The sequence below is a fragment of the Rattus norvegicus genome, chromosome 1 (genome assembly GCF_036323735.1).
Source record: "Rattus norvegicus strain BN/NHsdMcwi chromosome 1, GRCr8, whole genome shotgun sequence".
In the NCBI taxonomy this organism is placed as follows: Eukaryota; Metazoa; Chordata; class Mammalia; order Rodentia; family Muridae; genus Rattus; species Rattus norvegicus.
In genome coordinates this window covers 24,822,281-24,847,015 of record NC_086019.1, presented here as the reverse complement: position 1 = coordinate 24,847,015, position 24,735 = coordinate 24,822,281, and the positions used below count along the sequence as shown (strand labels likewise).

Genomic DNA, 24,735 nt, shown 5'->3' with positions numbered 1-24,735 from the left:
TCTCGTTCTCATGAGGAATTCTCCAGGGTTGCACAGGCAGGAAGCAGGCGATTTACTTTTCTGAGGTAAAACGAGGGGAGGGGGCGGGGTGTAAAGATGATATTTCCACCTGGAAGATGATATTTTCCCAGAGTTGTGGTGAGAAATCTTTGTTAAAATTTTCTAGAAAAACCATCAGTGGGTCACTGCAACAAATGGGGACACCGTACTGGGGAAGGAGCCAGATATGTTTGTATTGCTATAAACTTGGGTGTGTGTGTGTGAGTTATTTATGATATATGATTCTCAGTGACAAGTTTGTTCTCATTTAAGTGAGTGCAAGCCCATGCCTCACTTACACCCTCGGCCATCCTGTTGCTTGAGAGAAGAGAATATTTTGGAAGAAAACAATTCCAATGGGGCAGACAGTAAGCTAAGACTCAGAAAGTGAAGGGATGGTTAGAAGCCATTTTCCTTAAAAACTGTGTGTAAATGAAATTTAATTTATGGAAGTGCAGCCAGGGACATTGAACTCCCACACTGCAGAGTGTTCACTCAACACTGGGTTCATTCGTAAGTGGCAGCCTTTGGAAGGATCATGGCTGACGCTTTGCTACCCCAATATAATGGTAGGAAGAGTTATAGAAAACCTGAATGTCTGCCTGCTGGCTTCCATATGCCTTCTGAGCTTTGAGAAGAGTAACCTAAGCTCGACATGGAGGGAAACACAACTAGCACAGTTATCCAAAAGAAAAACCTCTGTGGCATTGACTCTTTGGAACAAGGCTATTTTAGATATTGGAGCTGTTGGCAAGACACCTTTTTTTAAAAGTTGGTTTTGGTGGGCTGTGGATGGGGACAGCGCATGAAGAAGATGCAATTCTTGGAGAGGAAATCATGCCTTTGTCTCAGTTTGGGTTTCACTGTTGCTGTGAAGAGACACCTTGACCAAAGCAGTTCTTACGGCTGACAGGTTCAGAGGTTCAGTCCGTTATCACCAAGGTGGGAGCATGGCAGTGTCCAGGAAGGCATGGTGCAGGGGGAGCTGAGTTTCACATTTTTAGCCACTAGGAGAAGACTGGCTTCCAGGCAGTTAGGACTGGGGTCTTTCTTTCTTTCTTTCTTTCTTTCTTTCTTTCTTTCTTTCTTTCTTTCTTTCTTTCTTTCTTTCTTTTCTTTTAAAAAGATTTATTTATTTATTTATTTATTGATTGATTGATTTATTTATTCACTATGTATGAGTACACAGTAGCTGTCTTCAGACACACCAGAAAAGGGCATTAGATCTCATTACAGATGGTTGTGAGCTACCATGTGGTTGCTGGGATTTGAACTCAGGAGCTCTAGAAGAGAAGTTAGTGCTCTTAACCTCTGACCTTTCTCTCCAGCCTGACTAGGATCTTAAAACCCATGCCCACAATGATGACACATTCCTCCAATAAGGCTACACCTGCTAATAGTGTCACTCCCTGGGCCAAGCATATTCAAACCACCACAGTCATATTATTATGTAAGATGTGCTAAAACAAAATTGCATGGGATTTTTTGCTTTTTGGTTTTGTTTTGTTTTTTAATACAAAGTTTCATTGCAATCCTGGCTAGGCTCAAACTTGAAGCGATCCTCCTGCCTCTGCAGGTACAGAGCTAAGGTGACAGATATATTACACTCGACTGTCATTTTCTCTTTTTAAAAAAAAATGCACTCTTAAATTTCAGGAATTCCTTATCCCATAACTGATTCTGTTTGGAGACAAAACAGCTATTATGACAATCTCTGTGCATTAAAATGTATATAAGGGGCCAGGGAGATGACTCCTTCAGCAAAGCCCTTGCTGTGTAAACAGGATCCCTGATGTCTACTTAAAAAGCTGGGTCTCCTGGTTCCAGGAAGCAGAGACGGGGGTCCTTGCAGCTCCTTGGCCCAGTCTAGCTACATTGGTGAAATCCAGGTCACTGAGAATCTCTGTATCAAAAAATAAAATGGAGAGTCATTGAAGGAGGTGCCTAATAACCTTTGGCCTTGACACACATGCACATGTACCCACACGTGTTTCCAGACCCACACAGACACATTTATACAGCTCTCAAACACCAAAGTATTTTAAAATGCAGACAGAAAAGTCAGATAATACTAAGGGTCCTCACATGGCATGTGGGCCCAAACTAGCATAGAACATGTGGTCTCAAAGCGAAGGTTACCCAAATCCTCATATTTGAAGACATGTTGCTTCATGTGTGTGTTTGGAAAAAAATTAATTGATTAAAAATACTTCAGGGCTGGAGAGATGGCTCAGTATTTAAGAAGAACACCGGTTGCTCTTCCACAGGACCCAGGTTTGACTTTCAGAACCCACACGATAGCTCATGACTAACTAAACACCAGTCCCAAGGGATCCAACATCTGCCCTCCTCAGGTACCAGGCTTGAACATGGTGCACAAACATGCATGCAGGCACACATCTATATAATAATAAAGGAAAGGAAAGAAGGGAGGGAGGGAGGGAGGGAGAAAGGAAGGAAGAGAAGGAGGGAGGGAGGGAGGGAGGGAGAAAGGAAGGAAGAGAAGGAGGAAGGGAGGGAGGGAAGGAAGGGAGGAAGGAAGGGAGGAAGGGAGAGAGGGAGGGAGGGAGGGAGGAAGGAAGGAAGGGAGGAAGGGAGAGAGGGAGGGAGGAAGCTCGGAGAGAGGGAGGGAGGAAGGGAAGGAGGGAGGGAAGAAGGAAGGGAAGGAGGAAGGCAGAGAGGGAGGAAGGAAGGGAGGGAGGTGGGAAGGAGGAAGGGAAGAAGGAAGGGAGAGCGGGAGGGAGGGAGGAAGGAAGGGAGGATTTAAGAGCGAGCCTACTTCATTAAGTGAAACACTTGATGGTTTCTTCATTAAATGTATACATATACTCCTTCCAGTTAAATCTCTGCTAAGGTTTTCATATTGAGCTCCCTTATTTAGAAACAATCCCCCTTGGGTTTTTTCTGAGTGTTCTGATCTCCCATCTTGTCCTTGTTCTTCCCCTTTCCTTGTGATGTCTGGTGCCTTTGTTTCAGATTGACTTCAGGAAGTTCTCCGAGGCCTTTCCCCTTAGACCTGAAGGCTTCAGGAAAGTTTGCATAACACATCCCCTTGTCCTGAGCTCAGTCACACGAGGGGGATGGTATCTTGGTTTTCGTGACTCCATGACTCCTGAGAACATTCCTGAACCTAAACCTGTACTTGATCGTGTTATTTTAGTGATCTGACTCTCTGGCCTTGCCTGTACGTTAGCCTCTTCAGGTAGCCAAACACTCTCTGGATTCTCGTCGTGGTGACACACACCTTTAATACTAGCACTGGGGAGGCAAAAACAGACACACTCTGTGAGTCTTTGGACAGCACTGTCTTCACTGTTAACTTCATATCTATGGAGACCCTCAGCTCAACATTTTGTTTTGATCCTTTAAAGTTTTGCATTAAGTTAATAATTTATTTAAATTTAGAACTGTCTTTAGTGTAAATGTAGAAATTACAGCTACATCACAAAACCCTGTGTGTTCTGCTATTCTTTTTCTGACATTTTTCCTTTATTCTTTCTGGGGTGAATTACTAGTTTTGTGAGTTTTTGATTTTTTTTTTCTTTCCCCCGAAAATTTCTGGTCAAAATAATTTTTTAAAACCAGAAATATCTACATACTTGTAAGACAATGAGGTCAATTTCACTTGACGTCAGTGGGGTTATGAACAGTGTCAGTGATGTTTTAGGACATTGAAATCCGATGTCCATTGCTTTTTCCTTTTTTTTATTAATCTCTGGAGAATGGTGAAAGTGAGGACCCAAGTTTGCCAGCTGGAGTTCGTCCACCCCCTGGGACTTAAGGCCTTCAGAACACTAGCTGAAGGAAATCTTGTCTTGCTCAGTTGTTCGCCTCTGGGAACCCCACTTCATTTGTTGGACAATTTCCCCATGGATTCTTTCTCAAAGTTAACCCCCGAGCCAGAGAAGCCAACAGACGAAGTGATTGAAGCCCGTGGGGACTTTAAGGAAATCACCACAGAGAGGCGTTGAGGCTCTCTGTCCCCTTTTCCTGAGGATACAGAATGAACTGAGGGATAAGTATCACACAGCTTTATTTGAGTTCAAGTCCAGAGAAAGCACAGCTCCAAGTTAGAATTGAAGGCTGCGAGCGTGATGAACCTGCGCTCAGGGTCGCCCAACGGGCAAATCATTTCAACCCACATCGTTTATTTCTCATAATGCTACTTACTTACTTCAGCTTCTTCCAATGACGGCTTTCATCGTTCCACTCCCGAGAACCCGCATTCATCTTTCCACTCCCGATGGGAGCTCTATGTTTGTTTGTTTCTTTAATTTGTTGAGATCGGTTCTCATCTAACTCAAGCTGACCTGGAACTTGTTCTGACCCTTTCTCCACCCCAGGAATGCCAGAACTGTAGGCGTGTGCCACTCCGCGTGTCTTACCTCGCATCCCAGGATTCACACATGCTAGACTGGCTCTCAACCAACTGAGCTATCTCCCCAGTCCAACATATGTGTTCTGTAGTCAATAAAATATGAAAGATGGACAGAAAGACAGCCAGTCTGTGACAGGAGGGAGGAACAGAGACTGACTTACAGATCCAGATAATAGGTAATTGTGGAAACAGAAAGATAGTACACAGTGAATGGTTTTGAATTGTGTGTGCATGTGAGCTGGTATGGCAGAGACAGAGGCCGAGGATAATTTTGGGAGTCGGCTCTCTCTGCCTTTACATGGGTTCTGGGAATGGAACGTGAGTTTCCAGGATTCCACTGAATACACCTTGACCTGCAGAGCCATCCCATAGGTCCCTGATTTCTTGCTTGTTTGCTTGCTTCCTTGCAAGGTGCTAAGGACGACTGGTGCATGCTTGTATCCCAGAGTTTGAGATGTGGAGACAGAGAGATCAAGAATTTAAACTCTCATAATGAGTTTATATAGGAATCATAACTACATCTTAGCTTACAAGGACCCTGTCTTGATAGAACTGTGTCTTTCCAGATAGAAATAGAAATTATTTGAGAAACTTGGAAACCAAAGAAAAATATACAAATGATCTCAATAAGCATTAATTTAAATATTCATTTTTCCTCAAAGCACAAGTTTATATTATGATTCCTTTTGTTTAACATGATACAGATAATACTCCTCCGTATTATTAAAATCACCCATAGCCAAGTGTGGTGGCCCATAACTTTAATCTCTGCACGAGAGGCTGAGTCAGGTGAACAGAGTAGACAACTAGCCTGAACTACATAAAGCCATAATATCTCAAAACAAGCCAACAAGGGCCAGGAGTAGTCACACAGGCCCTTAACACCGGCACTCGGGAGGCAGAGGCAAAAGATCTGTGAGTTTCAGGCCTGCCTATTCTACAGGGTGAGTTCCAGGACAGCCAGAGCTACACAGAGAAGCCCTGTCTCAAAGCAAAACCAAGAACATCCCAAACTTAGAAATGACAGTTTGTAGGTAGCATGTGAACTCTTATTCCACATTTACTTAGCCATTTCTCTAGTAACTATTAGGTCAAGTTGCTCCTGAAGCTCCTTGTTCTTGGTTTGTTTGTTTGTTTTAAATTTGGGCCTTGAACCCTTGATCCCCTGCCTTAGCTTTCTGAGTAGTAGGGTTACAGGTGTGTGCCACTTACCCAGCTAAGTTTATGAATATTTTTTTAGATTTATGAATTATTTATTTAGGACATATTACCCAAATTGAGATAAATGAGGTCAGATTATTGAACATCCTAAAGCTCTGGAAATATAACGGCCTTCGAAAACTATTAAAAATTAATGTTAAACAGTCTGCGAGAATGCTGGTCTGTGTCAAGCCTGCACTGAAATGCTGCTATTTTAAAATTTCGGTCTGTATATTGTGTGGCTATCATTTTCTTTCCAAATATAGACAGTCTAATTAGATGCCATTATTGCTAGCCCATGTCTTTACAGGGGAAAGAAAGAGAAATATGTATGCAGCAGCATTTGAAAGCCTCGGATTAAGCACTTCCCCTCAGCTCCTCCCCGTATCTCTCACCTGGTGTTTTGGGGTGCGTGATGATGAATCCTCAAACTAATTCCTGATCTGCATCAGCAATCTCCGAGGCCAATTTTCCACCACAGCGAGGGCTGGAGCTTGACTCATCTACCGTAGAATTACATAAATGGCTGTGTGCTGACCTTTCGTCCTCCAGTCTCTCAGCACCTAACTATTGCAAGGTCAAACCTTGTCAGTAGCCCCGTAGATGTGCACCGGCTTCTGCCCTGAAGGGAATCTTTCTTTTCTTTTCTTTTCTTTTCTTTTCTTTTCTTTTTTTTTTTTTCTTTTGTCTTTTTTTTGGAGCTGGGGACCGAACCCAGGGCCTTGCGCTCGCTAGGCAAGCGCTCTACCGCTGAGCTAAATCCCCAACCCCTTCTTTTCTTTTCTTTTTCTTTTCTCTTTCTCTTCTCCTCCCCCCCCCCCCCCCCCGATAGAGATATTTCATTAGTGTTAACTAAGTTTTCCAAGCATGGGAAAATGAAGTGCCTAGCTCATGAATAAACAGTTCAAAGATTTTTTTTTTCTTTTTTCTTTTTTTCGGAGCTGGGGATCGAACCCAGGGCCTTGCGCTTGCTAGGCAAGCGCTCTACCACTGAGCTAAATTTTTTTTTAAGACTACATTTTTACTTATGTATTGTGTGTACACCACAGTGGGCGTATGTGGAAATCAGAGGAAACTTTTCAGGCGTTCTCTTTCTCTACCATGTGGGGGACTTGAACTCTGGTCCTTAGGCTTACCAACAAGTGCTTTAACCCGCTGAGCCATCTCACTGGCCCCAGAGATTCTAATGAAGTTTTTTTTTTCCATTTTAATTTCCCACTCCTGACCCAGAGACCTCGTTCCTGCTGTCCCCCACAAAGAGCAAAGCCCCAATACACACATGCCACTACACATGCCCATTAATAGAAACCAAGTGGAAAAAATTGCTGGTGTGTATTTGTATATATACAAATGTGGACATTTTCCTGAAAGAAGGCACCGGAATCTTGCTGTGGTGGTCAGTCAGACACGGGGAGCATCCTCTCTCCCCTGTCTGTTCGTATCACCTGAGAGGAGTGAAGATCGCTTATGATTTTCCTTTATTCCTTTAGTATAAAACAACAATCATTTTAGTGTAAAATTGGATTGCTTCCATGAATGTTCTGAAGAGAGAGTCATCTGTTTTCTTTACAAAACTAAGCATTTGTGAGACATCTAAACGGAACCGAGACTTTCGTGCAGCCGCACAGTGAAGGCCACACAACAGAATGACTTTCACAGATATTTAAGTGGGAAGAAGCTCCAAGTTGGTGACTTAACTTGACCTCTGGATCGCTGGGAGCTTACTGGTGTGAACGGGGAGGGTAAGGTAAAGCAGGCTTGCAGAACGAGGTGAGGTGACCGCTGAGCTTAGCAGATGGGAGACAAGGCTCTGCCAGGGATCCCTTTTTATCTCTCTTCTGTGCCCCCAACCCCACCCCACATCCCCCCACCTCACCCCCCCACCACATGTGCAGTAATAGCAAGCGAAGAACTCAAGTTTTCATCCCACCACACACAGCACTTAGAACTCTCGGGAGACCTTAAGGTGCACTGAAAATAAGGTAGCATAAGCATCCTCTTACCTGTTTATCCAGGGGAGACTTCTGGTCTTGAGTAGAGGCTCCTATTAAGATATGCATACAAATAAAACAGATGCTTATATTATAAACATCATTTATTGGCTTATTTTGGCCTTTTTGAAACAAAGCCTCTCTTTGCCCAGGCTATTCCACACTCTTGAGGCATCTGCAATCCTCCTTCCTCAAGCTCCTGATTGACAGGTGGGTGCAACCACGCCCACCTTTTCCTTCGTGCATTTAATAAGTACCGGTTGATTGACCCGTGTACTCTGTTTGTATGCTTTGATGCTAAGATACTGGGACTTACCACTAAGACACTGAATAATTCACGGTGCCATTTCTGCACAGCTTACACTCTGGCAACATCTAGATGACAAATAATAGGCCAGAACAATGCTTTGTTTTATTCAAGATGTGCCTAGTTCTTGCTTTCTCTCCCCCACTGTTTTTATTTCTATGTCCTAGAAATGGAGACTTGCCCTTAATTATTTTTTAAACATAGTTTTGTGAGGGGAAAAAATATCTGTTTTAGCATCATTATTTTCCCCAGAAGAAACTGATCATTAGAACAATCTATTTCACAGCATCTAGGAAAAAAGTCAATCATTCTAACAATGGTGCATTTCAGCCAGGTGTGGTGGCACGTGTTTGTAATCCCAGCACTTTGGAGGTGAAGACAGGAAAATAAGAGGTTGAAGCTATCCTTGGCTATTGGGTACTAGAGGCCAGTCTGGACTGCAAGAGACCTCATTTAAAAACAGAAAATGGTAATAGTGATGATGATGATAATGATGGTGGTGGTGGTGGTGGTGGTGGTGGTGGTGGTGGTGGTGGTGGTGATAGACGGATAGTCTAGGTTTGTTCAACCCCCATAAACTACAACAGAGTAACAACATTAATAACAATAAAAACAAAAATAATAAATTTTAAAGAAAGGAGAATAAGAAAGGCGGGAGAAACCCTGTCTTAAAAACAGAACAAGGGGTTGGGGATTTGGCTCAGTGGTAGAGCGCTTGCCTAGCAAGCGCAAGGCCCTGAGTTCGGTCCCCAGCTCCGGAAAAAAAAGAAAAAAAAAAAAAAAAAAAAAAGAACAAAATGGGAAGGAGGAAAGAAAACAAAGAAAGGTAAAATGCATTTACTTCTCCCGAGTTACTTGGTTTCCTCAAGTAAAGCCGGACAGCACTAATAATCTAATAATAATCGAGTCATCATAGAGACAGTATCAGCAGGAAAAAGAAAACTTGAGTAAGGCACAGGACAGCATGGTCTTCCCCCTTGCCTTTTGGTACAGTGTTTTGCAGCTATGATTATTTTTCAAGGTTTTCTAGAAATGCCTTCCACTTCTCTAGCCTTGCTCAGAAGCACATGCCTTTGCTCATTCTCCAGATAGTTTCCAGACAGGTTGGGAAACACAGCCCAGATCTGGAAGCGGTAATGAGGGCTTACTCCTGAGGGGGTCATTAAACCAGGGCGAGCCCTGCTGTAACAGAGCAGGTTAGAAAACTTTGAAGCCTTCCTGCCATGTCTGGGATGCTTTCTTTGGGGCGGAGTATGTCTGCATGGTGGCTATAAACCTTTGACTGGTTTTCTAGAAACTTAACAGATTTGTTCTCACAGGTTCTACTCCATCTCTTTGTTTCCTAGGAGGGGTGGGGCTTAGAGCTGTTTCCTCGCCATCTTGCTCAAACCACTTCTCTGGATAAGGTACATGCACGTGAATGTGCATGTGCGTGTTGGGGTATGTACATGAGCACAGTGCCCACAGAGGCTAGAGGCACTGGATACCCTGAAACCCAATGACACTTGTAGGACTAGAGCTCACCAAGTAGATGACGCTGGCTGGCCCGTTGAGCTCCAGGGAGCTATCTCCCTGTCTCTACCTTCCTAGCCCTGGAATTATAAGAATGTGTCTCCACACCTGGCTTCTGTGGTTCCTGGGATCGAACCTGGGTCCTCAAGCTTACAGCACTAGAACTTAATCAACATTGTTATCTTAGGGTCCTCAGTGAGGTTTTAAAGGTTAACTTGACCCTGCTTCCTTCTGCTCTCAAAATGGGACACATCTTTGGGTGCATTTGTTCTGAGGATAAGCAGAGAACGTGAGAGAATAAATGTGTCTGGCTCGTTGTGAATATGTCATAAAAAATGTTAGAGGGCTGGGAAGGTCGCTCAGTTGATAGAGGGCTTCACAAAGCCCTGGATCCTGTCGGCACCACCATATATTCCAAGCATCATCTTGTATCCTGTAATCCTAGCACTCAAGAAATAGGAGACAGGAGGCTCGGAAGCTCAAGTTTGAGCTTCACTCATTTTCAGCAGCAGCTTCTTGATCTCAAGTAGCTGGATTGCTGAGTTATCTTTGACCCAGAGTCTGAAGCTACAATATTTAACAAAGATGGGACTTCTAAAGCCAGCCCTGAACAAAAATAATGAGAGAAACACAAATTCTTATAAGAATAAAGGACATGAATGGTGTGTTGGTCTTCTCTAGAGGCCTCTACCAGATAAACCAGAAAGAAATGCAGGCAAAAAGCCAGAATAAAAGCTGCAGTTAATCTCCTGCCAGAACACTTAATAAGACACCTGGAAAATAACCTGCAAGGGAGCAGATTCCTTCAGGTCTGCTTGCGGCCTGGCATTGTTCCCCTGAATGTTTCAGAAGCAAGGCTGAAGCGGTCTAACGGGGTTCACTCCCTGCAATTCTTAAACTTGAAATCAGGTACTCAATGACACGTTCCTCCTCTCCAAGTGTTGATAGACGTTTCCCATTCTCTTGCAGCTTCTCCCACTTACTTCTTCAGGAGCTTAGTGATCAACCCACTGAATACCAAGGAGACTTTGGATAAAACACCCTTGTACAGATAGACAACTAACTTGTCGAACTGCCAACCCAGTTAGAAAAAGCTTACATCCAAACTCTGCGAGAGGTGCATTTGTGGTTTGTCTCCTTATGAAGAAAAGCTTACTCTGCGCTATTCAGGCATTGCCTTTAGCATGTGCTTTATATCGAACACAAAAAAGAAATCTTTTTTTAAAAAGTTAAGGCCTTCTGTGATCACTGCCTGACCATCTGGGAGACACTTTGAAAAATTAACTCAACATACTGGACTCGTGGGATGGCCAGATTATAAGGCAGTTTTGCAGAAAGCATTTTTTTTAATCAAGCCAATGCATATGAGAAATATTGTAGATCTTCAGACCATCAAGTGTTATACAGTTAGCCCAGTACAGGAGAAAAACAGCAAATATTTAGTTCCATTTATCACGGGAAGAAAAAAAAAAAAAAAACACCCGTTTGCTGACACTTACATCTAGCAAGCCAGACCCTATGGCTAAACTGTGAATGGAAGCTTGAGTATCAGGCTTTTCCTTTCTTAAAAGAAAACTAAAAATGATAAATTATAGCATGGAGCAAATCGAGAACCATGTTGGGTTTGAATCGGACACAGCTCCCCTGTAGGGAAGCCAAAAACTTCCTCCTGCAGGGTCAGACCCACACAGTTCCCTCCCCCTCCCTTTATTATTTTGTCTTTCTGGACAAAGACTCATGGAGAAAGATATCAAGGAATGCAATGTCGTTTGCAATGGGAGGTATTTAAAACATTCCTCTTCTCATAGGCCGAGAAATGGACACTGGTTTTTGGCTTCACCCATTATCGCTTTCATTCCTCATATGCTTTGCCGAACAGTGACTCAAAGGAGCCACCATTCTTACTTTGTAGCCCATATCAGTGGACACACCCTCCTCAATGTGTGTTCCCGCCTTCAGGTACAAGTTGTTCAATGCCAGTCTTGGTGCCTAGAAATATTTCAGTACTTTAAACCCACCAGCCCTTTGGGATGGAACCCTGACGAGGTTGCCCATTCTCCGTGAAGCCGGGATAGAGTCAATTAGAAAGGAATGCGCCTTAGATGGGGCAAAAGGAATCTTGGGGCAGCTTCTTTTGCTAATAATTTCCTGAATTATACTTGAACTTGTGAGAAGAATTTTCAAGGTATTGAGGGCTTTGTTTTTATTTTTTCAGTATGTCGTGTCATAGAAAACACTCTGGAAGATACGCTGGCCACATGTGTTGATATACCTAATAGTAGAAAGGGCCTAAAGTTTTTGTTTGTTTGTCTTGTTTTGTTTTTGCAAAGAAAATGAAGGGAAAGAAAACAAAACAAAAAGAGAATTGCTCTGTGGGAGACCCCTGGGGGATGGGCAACTGTCACTGCCAGACTTTTATGGGAAAGATAGTAAGAATGGAGGCTTCTGCTACTGCAAATTAACCCCATCCCATGACACTCGTTGCCCATAAAGTTAGGAGGCTTAGTGTATCATAAAAAGACAAAAACACACGTACTAACCATATCTCAGAATAGTCGGCATGTCCTTTAAGCTCGATGAGATCTAGGTTCTTGACTGATTCATCCTCATTTTGAGTTTTAAGCCAAGATCATATACTATAGCTTCAAGTGGCTCCAAACTCACGGTAATCCTCCTGCCTCAGCCTCCCAAGTGCGAAGGTTACAGGTGTCACGCCACCGTGCCTGGCTCTGATTCTCGTCTTAACAGCTTAGGGATTCTAATTCATTCAGCAAACACTTCTGGATGTCTACTGTGTATCAAGTGCCCCTTTTAAGTACTCAGTGTTTATAAGATGACACAAAGAAAACAAGGGAGAAAACTATGTTTCGGTGTATCATCAGACCATGGATGAAAAATAGGCAGGAAAGAGAAAGGAAGCTTTCATCTCCACAGCGCATGCAGCAAAGGCTGACAGAAAGGTGACATTTGAGCTCACAGGTAGAGACAAGTGTATGCATACCTGCGGGAGGAAGGTCCAGGGTGGGAATCAGTGGGTGCAGTCCAGTAAAGAAGCCTTTTTACTGCCTCGTTTGTGTGGAGCTTATTTTAATAAACAGCAAAGATTAATCTTTACCTTTAAAAAGTGTCTCACATTACTGCTCATGCTAGCCTGGAACTCACTTTATACCCAGGATGGCCTCAAACTCTCATGCCAATCCTCCCGCCTCTGCCTTGTGAGGGCCAAAATGAATTGTAGACATGAGCTTTGGACAGCAAAGTTCTTCCATCAGCAGTTTCTACTTCCTCACATCTTCCAGCCCCCTGGTCATCACTAACCTGTAGACATGTCTGACGGTCTGAGCATGGGTCATAGTAACCCTGCCAACCACTGAAACCTACAACTTGATCCTTCCCGTTATCCTGCCTCTTAATTTGGCCATCCTTTCCAGTGAGGAGATTAAGGTTGGGATTAAGTTCCAGTCCATGGTGTGTGTGTGTGTGTGTGTGTGTGTGTGTGTGTGTGTGTGTGTGTGTGTGCTTAAGTGTAAGACGGTCTTAATTTTAACTTTAACCCAGTCCTTATAATCTCAAAGCCCACATTCCAGTTGTATGTATTTTTATTTTTTACCACACCCCCCCACCTAACTACCAGCGTTTCCAATGCTAAGTCATTTCTTTCCTTACAGTCCTTCTCCATCTATTATTGATTGAGAAGACCCAACTAAGTCGTGACGTTCTTTCTAGCACAGATACTGAGATTCTCTGATAGCATCAACTTCAGGGACTTTAATGCACTTTGAGTCCCACCAAATCAATGATTTGGTCGATAAACACGCATTGATCGCTGTCTCGGTGAGTTGGACACAGACTGCAAACACCATGCTGCAAGGAAACTTTACTTAAGAATTTGATCGAGTGCTGTGGGATAGAATACACAGAAGTCTGGTCCAGATATCTTGGCCCCCTGTCAACTCTCGGTTGGAAAGGCAAATGCCTGCAGGACCACACAGGAAATTTAAGTAGGTGAAGTGAAGGTATAGTTTGGCTTGGCACCAAGCACCCATTGTAGGCATCTTGACAAGCTGACTCCTGGTTTCTGCTATGACTACAACTTAGAAATGCAGATATGTAATCATTGATTGCTGTGTTACTATTGAAAACAAGTATGTAAGGAAAAATAGGCTTTTATAGAGAATCAAACAACAACAACAACAACAAAAGCTATCACCCCACTGACTAACCCTGCCTGTCCAACCTTACTTGTGCTTTGGTTAACAGCATAGGGAATAAATTCACGAAAGAGAGGATTGTCCCTCTGTCCACACTTGTGCTGTGGCTCCAAGTATTGTTCTCATGTTCCACTCATTAACCGAAGAGATGGGTTACTGAACCACTGAATTCATTTGAATTTATTCTTGAGTCTTAAGAAACTAAAGTCAGGGGGTTGGGGATTTAGCTCAGTGGTAGAGCGCTTGCCTAGCAAGCGCAAGGCCCTGGGTTTGGTCCCCAGCTCTGAAAAAAAGAAAAAGAAAAAGAAAAAAAGGAAACTAAAGTCAGGGGTTGGAGAGATGGCTACTGACTGCTCATCCAGAGATCTTGAGTTCAATTCCCAGAAACCACATGGTGGCTTACAACAATCTGTAATGGAATCCAATGCTCTCTTCTGGTGTGTCTGAAGACAGGTACAGTATATATATATATATATATATATATATATATATATATATATATATATATATTAAAGTCAGTTCTCAGGTGATAGCTTGAACTATGTAGTCAAGACTTGAATTCTAGGGACTGATCTGTAGCTTAGAGTCAGAACGTGGTATGATCCTCAGCCCTGAAAACAAAATAAATGCTAGGCTGGACAGATAATAATAGCAATGATAATTAATACATAATAATAGTAAAAGACTTAGACTCTAGCTCTCAATTGATTATCACTGTTATATTCATTCACGGGCATCCTGAACTATAAAAACTAAGTAACTGACTAGATAAATAAGTGGCAGCCAAGATGAGATAGACTAGCTCCGTGTTGATACCTCTGTAAACACAGGTTTAGACGATGAATACCTTGGAGTAGGTCTGAAATGTTACACAGTAGCACATTTAAGAGTTCCATACAATAGTTACATTTCTCTCTTTGCTACCCTTAGAGTGGAAATCTCATTAAAGAAATCTTAAATATTTATCTAAAGGAACCAAATTGCTCCTTAGAGGAGTAAAGTTTCAGGCACTTGGTATTGCTTTGGTTTTGACCTGACTTCAGAGACAGGAGTCCCATGAAGACATGGCAGGATCCACAATAATGAATTTTCTTACTTCTATGGAGTATCTACAGCTACAGAGCATGGCTAATTAATCCTGGGTATAGTGGCCCATGGATTCATACTTAAACAGCCCTGTATGGGGATTCATACTCACCTGCTACAACCACAGAGAACGGGGATTCTGATGTCTTTGGCGTGAACAGGAAATGCTATCCCACATAAAAGACATTTTGAAACCAAATAGTAATGTGGAAACATTCATAAGCAAACGAGCTCTCCAAGAATAGCATGCTTGTGTGTAAAGGTCACAAGGCGGGGGGTGGGGGGGCACAAGGTAGTTACAGCTGTTAACCTAGAAAGACAGTTTGTGTATGGAAATTATCCATATTGGTAGAGTTTTTAAGGAGTGAGAACTTTTTGTGATTAAAAGGTAAAAAGTGGCAAAACCATAGACTTCTCTTTACTCTTGTTAAGTACCTATGTCTGTCAGGACGTTTTAATTGCTTATGGATGTAGGTGGTTTTACCAGGAAGCTGCCCTTCAAGATCAACCCTTAGTTCATATTGCAGAAAGGATGTCTTTTAAGTCAGTGACCTCAGTAAAGAGACTTACTGACTAAAGGGACGAGGACCTATCAACCTGGAAAGGTTAGGCTACCATGAGACACAAGGACAATTTTCAAAAACGTGAGGGGTTTGCTACATAAATGAAAAGAAGTACAAAATGCTGTGTAAGCCCAAGGAGGGGAGCTGACTCCAGGGTGGGTGATATGCACCTGTAATTCCAGCACGTTAAAGAGGTGGAGTCAGGAGTTCAAGGTCAGCCTGAGCAAGACTCTGTCTGATAAAACAGACAAAGCAAATAATTGTGAACTCGAACCAATGACCAAAGGTTTAAAGATCCAGATCTCAGAATATTCTGTCAAAGATATTTCTACAAAATATATTAAGTCCATTTTATCTGTAAGATATGTTCTATTAAGTAAAGACACATTCGAAATCTATACATCGTGAGAGGATGACGTTGCTTCCCAAGCATCCCTGCAGCTCCTTGGAAAATTCTACAAGTGATCTAGTACAGAGGCAGGAGGATAACTGTAAGGGTGAGGCAAGTCTGAGCTGTACAGTGAGTTTCTGTCTCAACAAAAGAGAATTTGAAAAAAATTAGGATTATAAATTAAATCTGTACTAGAGTCTCCAAATTAAACAGCAAGTATTACATATGCCCATATAAATTACTTAAGAATATAAAGATTCTACTGTAATTATGACTTAGTTTCTTTTTTGTTACTACAAGAAAAGTGGTAGAGAAAAGGTTCAAATTTGAGAGTATTCTCCATCAAGGTAGGAAAGCAACAGCAGAAGGAGCCTGAGGCAGCTGGTCACATTGTGTCCAGTTGAGAAGCAGAGACAAAGAACTCCTGTGTTCAACTCACTCTCTCAGCTTTAGAAGTCCAGATTCCTGGCAGCCAGGGGAATGGTGCTGCCCACAGTGGGGTGGGGGTGGGGTCTTCCAACTTCAATGAACCTAATGGAGATATTCTCCCACAGGCATGTTCCAAAGCTCATCTCCCAGGTGATTCTAGAGTCATCAAGTTGATGTCTGGGATTAGCCTTTACAAATTACAAAAGAAGAATTCTTTTACTTTATTTTTGTTTACTAATTATTATTGTTAAAGACAGTGTCTCACTGAGTGCTCCTAGCTAACCCGTAATTCACTTTGTAGACCAAGTTACCCTCAGACTCACAGAGATCCTCCTACTTCTGCCTCCTAAATGCTTCGATTAAAAGCGTGTGCCACCATGCCTGGCTAGAAGAATTTCTTTTGAAGTTCTCTTCATTAGTATACATTTTCACAGGCATTATTTACTAAAATTACAGTTTCTGTTACAGACAGATCTGAAACAGCTTTTATGTCGACATTGTGACCCTCTGCAGCAGTTGTGTGGTCTGTGCATTGTACCTAATACTGACAGAGGAGAGAGGGAAAATTATCTGCCAATTACTTATCTAGCTATCAGCCTGACAGCTACCCTATCGTGGGATGAGCGCCAGTCCCAGAGTGTGAAGGCTTAAAGGGTTCCCCACGTATGGGACTTCAGAGGTACAGCCAGCAGAGTCCTAAACACCCGTTTAGGACAAACAGCTGTTTGTAGAAGCTTTAGGTCTGGAACGTCCACCCTAGAACAATAGGCCTGGAAGCAGTGTCGTGATGACTCAATTTTCCCAACCGTTCTTTTCCCTTTATGTTTTCAAGGTGAAAGAACCATGTAATCATGCCAACATCCTGACGAAGCCGGACCCAAGAACCTTTTGGACCAGTGATGACCCAGGTATTATTAGATCGTGTACTCAGGTCCTCCGACGTGCAGGGTACACACTGTACTGTTTGCTTGCATGCTTGTGCCTAAGCCTAACAAATAATTACAGTGCACTGTTAACTTTATTCCTATAAACATTCCTTTATCATATTTCTCTACCTCGTGATCTTCCCCATCTATATAGCGTTGTGGATGGCAAACTATATTCCAGTGCTGGGGAGCTGGAGTAGCCATATTTCCTGGAGTGGTTGGGAAGGTCAGTGGAATAACATAGGCAAGGGCATTAGCTCAAATGTTTTAGTGGACGTGTTCATGTTGGTAATCTCGGTACTCAGCAGATTGAGTCAAGAGGATCAAGCCCAAGAGTTTAAGGCCAACCTGGGCTATATAGAAACGAAAAGGTAGTCAAAGAACTTAAAAGCCTAAAATAAACCATAAGTCCTTAGAGGAGAGCAGACAATGACTGTGCTGTCAATGATCTGAAGCTATCCAAGCAAGGAGAGGACTACTGTGTGAGATGAGAGGAGCACTGCTCTGTGAGGTGGGAGGAGCACTGCTCTATGAGATGAGGGGAGCACTTCTCTATGAGATGAGGGGAGCACTGCTCTGTGAGGTGGGAGGAGCACTGCTCTGTGAGATGAGGGGAGTACTGCTCTGTGAGGTGGGAGGAGCACTGCTCTGTGAGATGAGGGGAGCACTGCTCTGTGAGATGAGGGGAGCACTGCTCTGTGAGATGAGGGGAGCACTGCTCTGTGAGATGAGGGGAGCACTGCTCTGTGAGATGAGGGGAGCACTGCTCTGTGAGATGAGGGGAGCACTGCTCTGTGAGATGAGAGGAGCACTGCTCTGTGAGATGAGGGGAGCACTGCTCTGTGAGATGAGAGGAGCACTGCTCTGTGAGGATGAGAGGAGCACTGCTCTGTGAGATGAGAGGAGCACTGCTCTGTGAGATGAGGGGAGCACTGCTCTGTGAGATGAGAGGAGCACTGCTCTGTGAGATGAGAGGAGCACTGCTCTGTGAGATGGGAGGAGCACTGCTCTGTGAGATGGGAGGAGCACTGCTCTGTGAGATGAGAGGAGCACTTCTCTGTGAGGTGGGAGGAGCACTGCTCTGTGAGATGAGGGGAGCATTGCTCTATGAGATGAGGGGAGCACTTCTGTGAGGTGGGAGGAGCACTGCTCTGTGAGATGGGAGGAACACTGCTCTGTGAGATGGGAGGAGCACTGCTCTATGAGATGAGAGGAGCACTGCTTTATGAGGTGGGAGGATCACTGCTCTATGAGATGAGGGGAGCACTGCTCTGTGAGGATGAGAGGAACACTGCTCTGTGAGATGAGAGGAGCACTGCTCTGTGAGATGAGAGGAGCACTGCTCTGTGAGACGAGAGGAACACTACTCTGTGAGATGAGAGGAGCACTGCTCTGTGAGATGAGGGGAGCACTGCTTTGTGAGATGAGAGGAGCACTGCTCTGTGAGATGGGAGGAACACTGCTCTGTGAGGATGAGAGGAGCACTGCTCTGTGAGGATGAGAGGAGCACTGCTCTGTGAGATGAGAGGAACACTGCTCTGTGAGACGAGAGGAACAGTGCTCTGTGAGATGAGAGGAGCACTGCTCTGTGAGATGAGAGGAGCACTGCTCTGTGAGATGAGAGGAACACTGCTCTGTGAGATGAGAGGAGCACTGCTCTGTGAGATGAGAGGAGCACTGCTCTGTGAGATGAGAGGAGCACTGCTCTGAGTTGAGAGGAGCACTGCTCTGTGATTTGAGAGGGCTATTGCTCTTTGAGATGAGATAAGTACTGCTCTGTGAGATGAGATCCTATGCTTCAACTTATACAAGACCAGCGGGGAACAGAACTCACTTACCTAACATGCACAGGGTCCTAGGTTTGATCCCCAGCACCACAAATAAAATAGAAACTAAGGAAAACAAGAGTCCTTGGATTTGGGCTGGGTTTGAAGTTCTGTGGTAGAGGGCTTAACTAGCATGTAGAAGGCCTAGGTTCAAGGTGTAAGATTAAAAAAAAATTGGTTAGAGGGCAAAGTGTGTTCTAGAAGCGAGAAGACTTTTTTCTTTGAGCCGTAATGCCAAATAGCACTAAGGAGACAGAGGAATGAAGGGGAGCTGGGCTGAAGCAGAAAGAAGCTAAAACAACTAAGAGAGTGTGAATGGCTTTCACTTTCTCTAATTAAGTAGGGTCTAATGAAACAGGAAACCGGTGCTGATCCTTAATATTTATGTTATGCCTCACATGTTTATGAAGTGTATTCACAAAATTAAATTCAGTGTATGCAGCAGGCCCGTGAAATAGGAGGGGCCGTCCAAGCCTAGGAGGCTGGAAAGGGGGTGACAGGCTAGAACATCTGATAGCATCCAAAGTCCAAGGCCAGAACAGCGGAAGGCTGGGAGAGGGGCAGAGCCCAGAGCCAGCTGCTGTACTCCATCCACTGCCTGGGGAGACAGCATTCCAGCGAGGAGCAGTGGGGGCTAACTGTGTTTTAATCTCTTCTTCACAAAAGGACTGGGGCTACTCCAAAAACTAGCTGGGCTGCCTTGTTGGCCTCAGTAGGAAAGGAAGAGCCTAGGCTCACAGAGACTTGAAGTGCCTGTGTGTGGGGATACCCACCCTCTCAGAGGAGAAGGGGATAGGGGTTGGGGGAAGGAGTGACCAGGAAGGGGTCAGTGAGCAGGCTGTAAAGTGATTAAGTAAAAAATTAAATTAAATTGAAAATACAGTCAAGGAACGCGTGGAGGGTGTGTGTTTGTGTGTGTGTGTGTGTGTGTGTGTGTGTGTGTGTGTGTTAAACTCTTTTTTCTTTGAAAGACTAAGTTTGTCTATCATTTTATCTATCGTCCTTTTCCATTATGTGTGTCTTTCGAAGGAAGATGGGAAAACACATCTGTGCTGTCCTTTCAGTCCGTTAGCAAAACAACACCGCAATAAACAAGCCATCTGCTGGCTGATACTGTTAAGATTCACATGGTGTATGGTGAAAGGGCAAAGAGGAAGGCGGCCTTAGCGTGAAGGATTCGTGATGTGGTGTGAAGAGAATGCAAGGAGAGGGGGACACCATCTGGGACAGGGCAAGGAGAGGGGGACATCGTCTGGGACAGGCATGGAGGAGGCAAAGGAATTACAATGGAAGAACACTGAATGCAGAACAAGTCTGAGACAGGAGGATTGCGAGTTGAAGGCCAGCCTAGGGTCTAGAGGGTAAAGCTCTGTCTCAAAATGAAACATTGAGAGAATATAATCAGAACTCTGTCATGTCTGCTCACTTTGAAAATTTCTGTGTGACTTGAAGGTTATAACAGTGTCACTCCTCCCTGACACAGTCATTCATGCAATTCCTGAAACAGGAGCATTAAAATCTTCAGGTAAGGTAGTAGAATTGTCCTACAAATGTCCAATTTAGTCAGTTTTTGTCACACAGACTCTGTGTGTGTGTGTGTGTGTGTGTGTGTGTGTGTGTGTGTTAGAGAGAGAGAGAGAGAGAGAGAGAGAGAGAGAGAGAGAGAGAGAGAGAATGTATATCCACTTGCATGTGTATGTTGGTACTTTCGGAGGTCAGAGGACAAATTGTGTGTCATTCCTCAGACAGCATCCAACATTTTTCTTGAGAAAAGATCTCCCTGTGACCTTGAATTCATCAAGAAGCCTCAGCTGAGAAACCAGCAAGCTCAGGGATCTATCCACCTGTCTCTGACTCCCTATCATGGGATTGCAAGGCCATCAGCACCACATTTGGCTTCTGTGCAAGTCCTGCAGGTGGAAAACAGCCCTCAGGCTTGCAACACAAGCGCCTCACCAACTGGGCTCTCTCCTCGAACTCCTTGCCACATAAATTTTAAAGTTTTGTTGTTAGGTACATATCTTCCTATTGTGATTTATTCATTTTTTAGTTTATGATTTATTCATTCATTCAATCATTCATTCATTCGGTCAGTCAATTATTTGCTTGTTTATAAGGAAAGAAAGAGAATGAAAAAGTTATCCTGTAGCCCATGTGGCTTTAAACTCCCGATAGATTCCAGTTCCTAGCTGGTCGAAATCTTCCAGGCACAACTTCCAGAATGCTGAGTTACAGGTATGAGACACCATGCTTGACCTTTCTTTTTCTTTACCACTGTTGTGTGTGTGTGTGTGTGTGTGTGTGTGTGTGTGTGTGTGTGTGTCTGTGTGTGTCTGTGTGTCTGTGTGTGTCTGTGTGTCTGTCTGGGACAGGATCTCACTTAGTGACTTTGAACTCACTATGAAGATCAGAATGGCCATGAACTCATAAGTAATCCTCCTGTTTTCCCCTCCCAAGGGCTGGGACTTCAGGTGTTGTCAACCACACCTAACTCATTTTGTTCCTGAAAGGTGTTCCTGTAGACATCTGTCTGGGTATCTGGAATCTTCTCTTCATCAGTTTAAAGATGTTAGGCCATGTCTTCTGCACTGTGTCCTTTCCGGTGAGAAGTCAGCAAAGTTCAACTTCTCTCTCTCTCTCTCTCTCTCTCTCTCTCTCTCTCTTCCCTCTCTCTCTGTCTCTGTGTCTTTCTGTCTGTCTGTCTCTGTGTGTGTGTGTGTGTGTGTGTGTGTGTGTGTGTGTGTGTGTGTACGCGCGCGTGCGCGTTCCAGCTAAGGACTGATTTTAGGGCTGTGTGTATGCTAATCAAGTGTTCTTACACAGAGCCACATCCCTAGTGATATTTATTTATTTAATCACCTACTCACTTGTAATCTTTAGATTTCCCCCAATTTAAGTGCAGTATTAGTCAGGGTTCTCTACAGAGTGGGAAGTCCAAGAATCCAGAAGTTGCTTAGGCCACGAGGCTGGACGTCTCAGCTGGTCTTCAATAGACACCAGAATCCCAAAGAGGTGGTAGGTGCTGATGCCAATGAAGGGATGGACCTGCCTGAAAGGGAGGAGCAAACAGGCAACAAGCCAAAGCTTCCTCTTTCCGTGTCACTCAAGGTCTGGATGAAAGGTGTTTATGTGTCTTCCCACCTCAGAGATCTAGAAAAGAAGTGGACCCACCCACTTGAAACCAAGCAAAAAATATTTCACTGCTGTGCCCTTCCTTTCTGGATTGCACTTCGTTCCAGATGTAGTAGTCAAGTTGACAACCAAGAATAGCCACCACAAATACGATAAGCCTAAATAGGCCTCATAGTCTCTCCTTTCTTCGTTACCCAGACAGGGTTTCTCTGTGCAGCCCTGGCTGTCCTGGAAATTGCTCTGTAGAACAGTTGCTGCCAAGCGAGAGATACGCCTGTCTCCACCTCCCAAGTGCTGGGAATAAAGGCGTGTGTTACCACGCCCACCCCAAACATTATTTTATTAAGGATAAGCAATTTCTGAGAATCAGCTCACCCTGAAGTCTGGTAGAAATATTTTCACACCCAGCGTTCTTTGCGAGAGGAAGGCTGGGTGCTTGTTTGCCATATGCAGCTGCCGGAGAGACGCGAAACGTATTGTTTAGTCTCATGTAGGTAATCCCAGTTAGCAGGAGGATCAACCACTACAAGTCTGAGGGCAGCCTGACCTCATGGTAAGACCAAATCATTTCAAGAAGAAGGAAGGGAAGAAGATGGAAAAAGAGAGGAGAGGGAGGAGAAGAGTACAGGAAGAATCGAATCGGCCTGTTTTCAAGTCCACCCGTTTCTCTGGGACTAGGGTCCCTCACGCCCTCCCAGCATTCACTCAAGACAATAGCAAACCGGCCACACAAGTTCCAACTCCTTTCTGCTCTCACTTAAGACTGAAACTTGCACCCGCCATTTGCTTTTCTGTATACATTTAAGTTGCTGGTCCTGTGGTGGGCTGGAATATACAATAAATTGGAATTTCAACACAGAATGAGTCTCCTTCCGCGTTCACAATGTGTTTTCCCCAGTGCTATTATGGGCACACTGATAGCTCTCTGGCTATGAGAAGCCAGGTGAGGATAAGCAGTGATCAAACTGTAGGCCCGTCTTGAGAACCATTCTTTATCCAGTCACTTGCTAACCAGGTAAGAGAATGGCTCCCTGATGCTCTTCCTGGATTTCTTCAAGTCTGCTATCATGAGTTCTTATGTTATTAACTGCTATCATGTTATTAACCCTTCCTTACCCTTATCAAAATCTTCAGATTTAGTTTCGAGAGCTCACTGTTTACTGTCTGGTTTGAGATAGAGCCATCCAGGTTAGATTCAAACTCCCAGCAATTCTCCTGCCTTGGTTTCCAATCTCTAGGATTATAGGCAAGAACGTCTGTGCACAGCTAGATTACTTTGAAGGGAAAATTTAAGAGCCATAATTAAAACTGAAGATGTTTTTTTCCTGAGGAGACAAGTTTAGGTCTTTTATATGTATAGTGATGTATAGTTTGTGTGTCTGTGTGTGCTTGCGTGTGTGTTTATATGTGCGATGGTTCATGTGTGTAGGAAGAGGGGACACCCAGATGGGAAGGGATACATGGGGAAGGGGAGCCAGGGTGATGTAGAGGAGAGACATGATCCACAGTAACGATGTGTGAGAAAAACAAGAAGAAATAGGCTTAGTATCGAATCAAATAATAAAGTTCCTAAAAAGAGTGGATGGAGTCACTTTGTATAGATGGGTAAAAGGTTACGTGTGGAATTCTCAGTGCCAGATGTGGCTGCCCCTCTGTAAGTTGTTAGTTAAGGAGGACCTTACAGAGCCCAAAGTGACACAGGCAACCGTCCAAGCTGCTATTTGCTGACCGGAACTAAATAGTAATACCCCATTGATGAAAGCACCACATGCCTTGGTCACAGGACAGAGAAAGTTCAAGCTGGAACTGGACTGGAACTTTCCTCCTTGCTGGCCAGCCCTCAGAATTCCAGAAGGTGCTATGCAGGCTGCTGGGGGAGAATTCTCATTAAGTCTTACTCAGCTGTGGATCCCTGGTTCAAGGTGAGCCTCTTGGTGCAATGTGTCAAGGTTGTCGTGGGGGTAACAACCACTCTCTGACTGGATTTGGTGTTGGGGTCCATAAGAAGAAATTGACTTCTGGTATTGTAAACCTAGCCGAAAGCTTGTAGCTTGTGAGGTCATTTGGTCTAGGGAGGAAACTTCTATAGGTTCTAAGAGGACCTGACGTGCTCACCAAATTGCCTTCTCTACAACCGTGTTTGTGCCCATAGAATGCCACTGCTATCGGCTTTGGTCAGCGAGGTTCCATTCTGCAATGATCAGCGGTGACTGCAAAGTCATCACTGGTCAAAGTACACATGTAAATGACTGTTGAATGCCCAGCCGTAATGGGATGTTTCTAATATGCCTTTCACAGTGCAGGGAACACCACGGAGGATGGGGTGGAAAGGACGGAAAAATCTAGAGAAAAGTGCGGGGTGGGTTGCAGCGTGGAATAGCGACTCACAAGCTTGCCTAGCTATGACAGTCTGGGGCTCACCGCAGGCACGATTTCCTGTACGAGCTTGGCACACTGGCACCTGTCAACACCATGTCACAGAGGCCAGGCGCCTCAGCCTCGCAGTCCGTCCCCTTATCCACTCTGATTCAGACTACTTTGCTTTGTAGGAGTTGAAATTTGACCACAGACGACCTCAATATGACAATAGCCGCTGATAGTCTTGATCTATTAACTTAGTGAGTCACACCACAGAAGGGCTTTTTTTTTTATGCCAACAAACGAAAGGCTCCTGGCAAACTCAGTTTTCCCTTTGCAAGTACAACAAAGCATCATCATGAAAAGAGGGGGAAGGGAAAAATGGA

General features: G+C 44.0%; 1 protein-coding gene across 2 annotated transcripts in view; it reads left to right on the top strand.

Annotated features, from left to right (window-relative positions):
* The window catches only part of Sgk1 (serum/glucocorticoid regulated kinase 1), a 117,496-nt gene that overhangs the window by 69,871 nt on the left and 22,890 nt on the right, over window positions 1–24,735 (top strand). For both annotated transcript variants that reach the window (XM_006227723.2, XM_039109489.2), the window contains exon 3: window positions 16,940–17,015. In XM_006227723.2, coding sequence (XP_006227785.1) covers window positions 16,940–17,015 — 76 coding nt within the window. The remainder of the gene's footprint in view (window positions 1–16,939; window positions 17,016–24,735) is intronic.